This window comes from Nicotiana sylvestris, chromosome 10, assembly GCF_000393655.2.
Source record: "Nicotiana sylvestris chromosome 10, ASM39365v2, whole genome shotgun sequence".
In the NCBI taxonomy this organism is placed as follows: domain Eukaryota; kingdom Viridiplantae; phylum Streptophyta; class Magnoliopsida; order Solanales; family Solanaceae; genus Nicotiana; species Nicotiana sylvestris.
In genome coordinates, this window is record NC_091066.1 from 141181423 (window position 1) to 141191355 (window position 9933).

Below are 9933 nucleotides of genomic sequence, written 5' to 3' on the forward strand. Positions count from 1 at the left end.
CAATTTCGAGGGTTCGCAAATGCAAATCTACTGTCGCAAATGCGACACCTACGATTGAACAAAAATGCTGAGAGTCGGGAATTTTTATCATATTCTCTCATTTTAGAATCCTAGACTCTGCATGAGGCAATTTGAAGAGTGAATTTTCACCTACAAACATTGGGTAAGTGATGCTAATTAATTTCCAACTACATTTCATGATTATATCATAGATTTAACATAAAATTTATGTGAATCAAAGAAAAAATTTAGGGATTTTTATCAAAGTATTGAAAAATGAATATTTGAGTTTTGAGAGTTGATTTGGACTCAGATTTGAAAACAAAATACATATATGGACTCGTGAAATTATGGGTAGTCGGAATCTACCCTTGGACCCGATTTCTGACCAGGCGGGCCCGGAGTTGACTTTTTGGGAAAAGTGTAAAGATCCTAATTTTATCTATTGTAATTGATTTCTCTTGCATTGTTTGATGTTATTAAGTCATTTTTAGTTAGATTTGAGCCATGTGGAGGCAAATTTTAGGGGAAAAGCCACTTCCGAGGGTTGAGTTGGTCTAGTTGAGGTAAGCATCTTGCCTAACTTTTTGTGGGGGAACTATGCCTTAGGATTTGGGTTGACTGAGCCATTTGTGTTATGTGAAAGACATGTACGTAAGGTGACGAGTGCGTATGCTAACTATATGTGGTATTTGACCAGCTTAGGTTATTTAGACTTTTTCATGCCTTTAATTGAATTGCTATAACATGTTATATCTCTCATTGTTAATCTACTATTACATGATCTACTCTTACATGCTTTATTTGATGTTGTTAGTACTTGTTCTACCTCTTACTTATTATTTTGCTCTTATATATTTTAGTTTAAGTTATTGTCTTTCTTATTGCCTTGTTACCTCTTTAGTTGTTGAATTACTTCTACTTGAAGTTGTTATTTCGTGGAATATATTCTTGTTGAGTTATTGGTGTTGAAGTTGTAAAAGTCGTTATTACATTGAGGTGAAATTGCTAATTGTTGAGATATCTTTCTTTGTTGAGCAATTCTCATTCTTTTTGTTATTATTGAAATTCTTGTACACATTGTGGTTAAGCCATGAGCTATTTGTTATGGAAACATTGGTATTGTTGACTTTTTAGCAAGTTGTGGCATATGGGTACTTGTGGTGCGAGTTATTATTGTGTTGTGATATTGATACTCATGCAGTGTGATAAGGGTAGGGTTTGATATACATGTGGTGAGATAAATACGCGTGTTGCCAGTAGGGGAACTACTTGAAGCTATGCGGTGAGATAAGATGGGCTAAAACGCGTATAGCTATTTCGGAGAAAATGATTTTCAAAACTAAACGTGAGGCTCACGCGATGATATAAGGATAGATTGTGATTGAATTGTGAAATATGAATACGAGACAGTATTTCGGTTGTGATTTCTTTTTGTACATTCCATGTAGAAAAGGCATGTTGGTTGAATTGTTGTTTTACTTGTAATTTTTCGTATTTGTCTTCTTGTTGATTCATCATGTGCTTACTCCTAGTTGCCTTTACTGCTTAATTTCCGTTATGGAACTGTTTACTTGCCATTTACTTCCTCGCTGCTCATATTTTGATTATGTTATACTTTGTTAGTTTCTTTTTCTCCTAATAGGTGTCTTGACTTGACCTCGTCACTACTCTACCGATGTTATGCTTGATACTTACTGAATACCGTTGTGGTGTACCCATACTACACTTCTGCATATTTTTGTGCAGATTCATGTACGTCTGCCCGTGCTGGACGCTAGTGATTGATTGGTTAGCTGCTTTCTGGAGACTTTAAGTTATACCTGTTCGACGTCAGCAGGCCTCGGAGTCACCTTTCGTTATCTTCTCATTTCTATTATTTCCTTTATCACACAGTGTTGTAGTAGAGGTTTTAGAATATTCTGTAAAACTTATGACTCAGTTCCATCAATTCTAGGAATTATGTTGATGATGTTCTATTTTGGGAATTTATACGAGCTTACCGGTTTTATTTTAGTATCTCATTAGTTTGGTTATTTCTATTAAGCTATCATTAAATGTTGGGCTTATCTAATCTTAGAGATTAAGTGCCATCACGACATTCTAAAGTGGAAAATTGGGATAGTGACATGCACCGCACTCAAGAATTAGACCAAAAACACCAAAAATAGACCCCAAAAGAGCAAAAATGCACCTAAAAGGTTGTAGTTGACTCCATAAATAGATCAAAAATATCAAAAAATACCAGAAATAGACAAAAATAAAAAAAATGCACCTAACTTATACTTGACTCCATAAATAGCTCAAAAATATCAAAAAAGATTGCACCTTTAAATATGGGTTTAATTAAAATAGACCTTGAACCTAAGCAACCCAAAAAAACTAGGTCATAATATGAGGATTGCTCTATAATATACAAAAAACACATATCTCCACAATTGGTATGAGCCAAACTTAACATCCCATATGTTTGAAATCTAATAACTAGAGCATAGACAATATAATATGAGAGTCCATCACGCATAAAGTAAGAATTTGTGACTTCATATTTATTCTTGTCATTTGACTTGTAACCATGGAATATAAGAACTACTATGAAAAGAGAGAGGAACTTCGATGTTAGGGTATCGGACGAAATAGCAATACCCTAATTCCATATTTTTGCTAAAATTGTAAATTTCATTTTAATTTAGAAGAATACACACTATCCCTCAAAATGCCTGTTCCCTCTCTCCAGCACTAAACCGAAAGCTCGTTCGCTCCAAGAACAGGGCTTTCCATTCTTGGGCAGCAAAAGTTTCTTGGTAAAGATAAAAGCTTTATTATTTACCGTCAGCCATTTGAGAAGCCATGTTAAACCTTTCTCTTTCTCCTGCAGGGTTTAGCCTTAACCTCCAAAACCCTTCTAAAACCTCCTCCCCTTATCCCTATCATCAACCTCTCTCTTTCTCCTCCTCCTTCAATAATATTAACCCCTTATATTCCAACACAAAATGCTCTAAAGCTTTGCCTAGAAACCTTTCCTTAACATGCCGCCATTCTGAATACTTTGAACCTCAACAGCAACAGCAACAGCAACAGCAACAACAGGGTAAACTCTGTTAAGTTTTGCAAATGGGTTTTCTTTCTTGGACTCTGTCTGGTTTTTATTTTATTATTTTCCTATTTTATGGACTGGTTAAGTTAAAATTCCAGCTCTGACTGAGTTTTGGTTTTGGGTGCCTATGGCTGAGGTTTAAGGGCTTTTTCTACAATGAGAATTGCTGTTGCTAAAATTCCCCTATTTGCTTCATTTGTTACACTCAAATAGTTGCTTTTTGCTTGATTTACAGTTGTTTGTTGTAGGTGCAGTCTATATTAGGCATTTGGAAAATATTTGGTGGAAATTGGAAAAAAAAAGAAAAAGAAAGAGGATTTGAAGCTGAAGTTGGAAAGAGCATTGCAAGTTGTTGTGTTTGGACATGAATTTTACTTGGAAAAAGGTTGAAGATTTGGGAGTAAAAAAAACCATTATTTTAGTTCAAATGCTCCACAAACAAATTTTTCAATATTTCACTCGTATTTCAAATACTGAAGTTCAGTATTGGCAGTTGCTGATGGCCACAGAGAATTTCGGGAAATACTGAAATACTTTTCGAGCTGTAGTCATTAACGAAAATGTCAGAATGTTTTCCCGCTTTTGATTTCGTCTGAGAAAGAGTTTTGTCTCCCTTCTACCTTTTGTATTGTCTTTTCTAGTACATTGTGCTTAGAGCATGAGTAGTATTGGTTTGTAGTGACTTGGTTAGTTTATATGCTTATGAGCCATTTCGTGGTATGAAAGAATTAAAATTGTTCTTGTTTTTCTAGGGGCATCTACGCCTAAGGTTTATGTTGGATACTCGATATACAAAGGGAAGGCAGCTCTCACTGTCGACCCTCGGCCTCCAGAGTTCTCACCTTTAGACGTATGCTTCCCCATGTGTTTGGGTTGCCCTTCTTCTGCTTAAACTTTATGAGTTATTGAGGAATTGGTAGTAATTTAATGCCTACTTTGGTTGTTGTAAATTATGGAGCAGTCAGGGGCCTTCAAACTTTCAAGAGAGGGTTTCGTGCTGCTTCAGTTTGCACCTGCTGCTGGTGTTCGCCAGTATGATTGGGGTAGAAAGCAGGTAATCTTTACCTTAATTCCTCTCTTTGCCCCACTGCTGAACTCATGGGCGAGGCTTAGCTTCGATATAATCATCAGGTAGTAGAATATGTAGTAGTTATTTGTGGCGGACATGTCCATGACACTTTTTGCTAACATGGTGAGTGTGCCATCTAGTCGGGCATTATTTCTGCTCTCCTTGTGTTGATTTCCAAGTGCCTTTGTGTTTTCAGGTCTTCTCATTGTCTGTGACTGAAATGGGATCTCTTATCAGCCTTGGTGCAAAAGATTCATGTGAATTTTTCCATGATCCAAACAAAGGAAGAAGGTAACACCTACATTTTTTCGCAACGTCACAAAACCTAGTGTTATTGATTCCTAATGTGAACATTGTAGTAACCACTGATTTGGCAATTAGCTGCAGTTACCATCAATCGACTGTCCTGGATACGGTTATGATTTGTTTATGTCGATGTATTTGTAGGCATAAATGTACGGTATTTATTAGAATACTGGCTTGGAGATCAATATTTTTAATTGATAGGCATTCTATGTGTTGGGAATTAATTGATACTATGTATTCTCATTGGTTTAAGTTCTAAGAAGCCATCTTATATGTGCTTTGCAGTGATGAAGGTAAAGTCAGGAAGGTGTTGAAGGTTGAGCCACTTCCGGATGGCTCTGGTCACTTCTTCAATCTCAGTAATCACCTTCTTCCTTGACACTCTATTACAGTGAAAATTGGACATTTTATTTCTGAACCATAGAACATAACTTGTTTGCCTTCCTTCTTTAATGAATGCAGGTGTTCAGAACAAGCTTATTAATTTGGATGAGAACATTTACATCCCTGTTACAAAGGCAGAGTTTGCAGTTCTTATCTCAGCATTCAATGTAAGATGAAGCTGGTCTCCCAGTTTTTTTGTTGATATATAGTCGTTAATTGTTTCCTCACCCATGTCATATTCTGTTAAGCTAGTAAGCCTCTTGATTTTTGTCAGCTTGTGGCGCTAAATAGCGAATTTTGCCAAAGTTCATGCATGCAGATAGCTGGCTATTTATGCTACGTATAGATCCAGTTCCTTTGATTTTTGCTTAAATTCCCTAGTCAGGATTCAATGACAGGGTTGACCCCGTGAATATTTCAATAGCCCCATTGTTTGCCATTAACGTGGATGAGAATGGAGAAAGAAATAAGACTAGTGGCAACTTTTGCAAGCTTAAGACTTGGCAACCTAAGTAGAAATATCTTAGGATCATTCTATTTCGGGGAATTGCTTTCTTCTTTAGGTCCCCCTGGACCTTGCAAAGTGGTCAGAGTCCATTCAGATGCAGAGTACTTTGTGCTTTATTGTGAAAACCTTGGAATTTAGTTGATAAGCTTTCTCCTGTTACTTTTCTTGCATTTTGGACTAATAGCAAGTGGTGGAAGCTGAATCTTGCTTTTCAAAAAGTGCCTCATGTTATACTACAAGTTAAATCATATTAGAATGAAGCTATCTTCAAGGTGTCAAGTATAATTCCGTCCATAGAATTCTTTGCCAACAACATTGCCCTCCTTCGACTATTCCTCTTGCTAAAAATGAAGCATTATGACTAGCTAACCCTTTGTGATCATTGTCGGTGTTGAAATTTCAAGGTGGTTCTTCTTTCTGGTTGATATTTATTCTCCTCTTTCTTTCCAGCAGTGTTACTCTTCTAACACGTTTTCTGCTGATTTTCTTGCAGTTTGTTGTGCCATACCTTTTAGGTTGGCACACTGCTGTGAATTCCTTCAAGCCTGAAGATGCCAGCCGTTCAAACAATGCAAATCCAAGATCAGGTGCTGATTTAGAATGGAGTAGATAGTTCTGGCAGGATAGAGTACGTTATCTGTGCTATGATCGAGGAGCAGGATGTTCTTTGGCCCTTTGATCAAAATTTTGTATGACCCTCTTTGACTTGCACCCTCCATTGATTCTACAAGGGGTTTTAACTGGGAGTGCTTTCCTAGAAGTTTCCGCGACGGTTGAATTAACTCTCTTGTTGTAATGGTGATTTAATGTAGTTGTGTTGTGTCTAGGTGTGTTTATTGTGTAGCCATATTGCAGTGGAAATTCCCATTCACTGATTATTCTGTTGAATAGTTTTCGCCAACCTATTTGGTTCTTTTTATGTCCTTAGTTCAGGATTATATGCTATTCCACCTGGCTTTTCCCAGAATCACAAAAGAGGAAAGCTGTCAGCTTGTCAAACAAGGGAATTTTTGAGCTGATATTTGCCTCAAGAATGAGGTTGGCACTGTCTGACCTGTGCATAGCAATGTTTTAAGAGGTCCAAAGAGTACTTGAGGATTTCTCTACTGTATTTACATGTTCTACTAAAGTAGAGAAGTGTACAAATACAAGTGAAATTTGCCCAAACATGTATTATTCCTCAGCATGCTTGTCCATGTAAGGAAGAATACAAGAATATTTGAGGGCACAAATACTAGGGAAAATTGCCTCATGCTCACCAACATACCCAGTATATCCCCACGAGTAGGGTCTGAGAAAGATAATGTGTATGCCAGACCTAACCCCCTACCTTGTGGAGATAGACTTAACCCCTACCTTGTGGTGATAGAGAGAATGTTTTTGACTCAGCACGCTCACCCATATAAGGACCATACTATTTAAATCAACAAATAAATATGACCCGATGTTCCACGCACAATCGGCCAACAACCAAGAAGAAAAAAGTATACCACAGTTAATACATGAGAACATGGAAGAGATATATAATGAAGAAAGCTTAAGACCTTAGGGACACATTTTAAAGTTATGCATGGTGGAAATGAATAATATCAGTAATGTGCTAACATAGGATGTCAGCATAATTACCTTAACTGATGATGGGGCAAATGGCGGAAGGATGCAAGAGTCTTAAAAAGTGAATCTAGCACTCTACACAGCTAAAATAAGGAGAAATGTTAAATATATAATGCATTTAAGATCCTAGTGATGTGTGAAGGTCTAGATTCAACACGAACAATATCATCAGTGCATTTCGTTGCCATCTTTATTCATCGTATCCAAAAGATCAAAATGACGTAACATAGACCTTTCAAGTTTCAAGGATGATGGATCTTAGACAAAGCCCATGACCAAAATTATGTAAACTGTACTTTTCTTAAGCCAGATTATTTATTTTTTAAATTATTCTTTTCATTTTATTTTTCTTTCTTCTCAACGATAACTCAAAGATTAGTGAATAAAAAAGTTTAGTATTTTATTCAGATTAATTTCACGTCATCTCAACGATAGTCACTAACGTCTTTGAAGACCTATTAGACATTTAATAATAAATTCTTCTATTTAAAAGCCATAATAAGTGATGAAGACACCAACCTTTTACCTTTTATGAAAGTAAAAAACTAATACTAGATGATTTGCAAACTTCACACCTTCAACAACTACCTTACATTATGAGTTCGTCAATTTCTATTTTATCTGAAAATATATTAATTCATTTTGGTCACGCATCACTCAAGCATCATAGTGTTTATTAGATGTATGTTTTTATTAATAAAAGTGTGACTTAGTTAAAAGATTAATCATACAAACAGCTAACTTATAATACTAAAGTTAGTTGAAACACAGTGTATGATCTACTAACTCATTGACCATCACACTCGAAATCGTCATATGTATAAGTTTTGGCTGTTTTCAAAGAGGAAAAGGTTAGACTTTATAGGATAAATGATTAAACTTAATCATTTAGGTTTACTTGCCCACCTAAGTAACTAAATATATAAAGCAACTATTAATATTGTTTGATCCATGAGAACGGATTAGATAAATATTTATGTGCTATTTAATTAATATGCAATTGCTATTGCAGTTTGCACCGACCCCTTAATTGACTATTGATGAAATCATGAAAATATTCATGGATCAATTATTTGTTTCCTAGTTGAATTATAGAGAATGATATACTACTTCTAATGAATTCAAGCAAATTTGTGTTAATTATTTCCCATATTTTTCCGGTAAATTTTGTTTTAGCCACTACTAGAAATCCGGTAAAAAGCGACCAAAGTTGGTCGCTTATAGGCCTAAAAGCGACCAAAAAGCGACCAAACATGCCTGGTCGCAATATTGCTGGTCCCTTTATTTTAGGGACCAAAGTTGGTCGCTAATTAGCGACCAACTTTGGTCTCTAAGTTAAAAGGACCAAATATTCTGATTTTGACTTTAGTGACCAACTTTGGTCGCTATATTAATTTAATAATATAAATTTGGCGACCAAAGTTGGTCTCTACATATGAAATACGTTGTTTTTAATTTATCATTAATCATTAGAAAGCGACCAACTTTGGTCTCTAATCCAAATATTATATTTTAAAATCTGGACAATAGAGACCAAAGTTGGTCGCTAAATTCAAGAATTTAATTTTTTTTAAAGATAAGCGACCAACATTGGTCGGTATATTTCCAGAAATTATATTTTTTAATAGAAATCTGGGCAGGTAGCGACCAAGGTTGGTCGCTATTGCCCAGAAAATTATTTTTTTTATAGTGAAATGCAACCAAATAGAGACCAAAGTTGGTCGCTTTTCTTGGTATATTTTTGGCAGAAACTGCCTGTTTTGGCAGCTACACCACCTGCCAGCTTACCAAACATCCTAAACAGGCATTTTATGCCAGCAACAACAACAACAACAATTAAAAGCAACAATCAATAGAACTAACACATTAAGCTAACAAAACTAAGTTAACGCTTATTACAAGCCCATTCGAACTAAAAAGAACTAACACAATAGAACTAAATTTTTTTGTCTAGTTCAAAGTATATAAAGTACTCAAGGAGTGTTCTTTCAGCATCCTCGTCCGAAAGTTGGATTGCCTCGCCCGATTCATTAGGTGGTTGACTGCGTATGAATTCCCCCACGTCAGCTGCATGTGAAGCGAACCTATATGAAAAATTATATATATTGAATTAGTATTTCAAAATTTATATAAAAGTAAATCAAAATACTTAATGAAAAGTAAAAAACTTACATGTATATAGTCGAGGCTCGACCCTCCTTTCTGAATCAGTCTCTTTCTTCTTCTTTACAATACGAGTTTTATTGAATAGCTCATCTTGCTTCATTGGCATCATAAAGCTCGGGATGAACTTGGATACAGAGAATAACTTGGATACAGTACCTGACAGGGTGTGTCTTTGATCAATTGTTGATCTCTATAGCTACAATGATAATGAGAAGGCAACGACATGTGTTTCAAAATAGTGATGGTATAGGTAGGATTTAACATTTCCTAAGTAGATAAAAGAGGTTATAGAGGAATTCTCTACTTCACTTTCCAAGAGGAAAAGAAGTTTGATTGATAGTGACAACGTTGATGAAGACAGAATGTTTTCCGTTGGTCATGACAATTCCCATAAAGCGAGGATCATAAGACTCTATGATGACAAAGATTATAAGAAGTTTTGTTCTAAACTTTCTTCCAAGTCTGATCCGTACAAGCTTAATATGATATTGGTGATATTTCTTTGGATTTAGACAATGATTTGACCGACAAAAGTATGGAAATGCTCTTAAAAAGAATTAAAGGTAAAATGTTTTTCTTGGTAGAGAAGGATGCTGAAAAGATTTTACCTTTAATTCTTTTTAAGAGCATTTCCATACTTTTGTCGGTCAAATCATTGTCTGAATCCGAATAAATATCACCAATATCACAGTAAGCTAGTACGGATCAGACTTGAAAGAAAATTTAGAACAAAACTTCCTATAATCTCTGTCATCATAGAGTATTATGATCCTCATTCTATGGGAACTA

The 9933-nt window shown here is 35.6% G+C and overlaps 1 protein-coding gene across 1 annotated transcript; it reads left to right on the forward strand.

The window, feature by feature from the left end:
* The first annotated feature begins 2701 nt into the window (after positions 1-2701).
* LOC104211055 (single-stranded DNA-binding protein WHY1, chloroplastic-like) lies at positions 2702-6265 on the forward strand. Its single transcript, XM_009760051.2, has 7 exons — positions 2702-3091; positions 3850-3947; positions 4059-4151; positions 4363-4457; positions 4758-4831; positions 4935-5023; positions 5858-6265. The coding sequence occupies exons 1-7, from the start codon at positions 2851-2853 to the stop codon at positions 5975-5977; spliced, it is 810 nt and encodes a 269-aa protein (XP_009758353.1). The 5' UTR covers positions 2702-2850; the 3' UTR covers positions 5978-6265.
* Positions 6266-9933: the final 3668 nt, after the last annotated feature.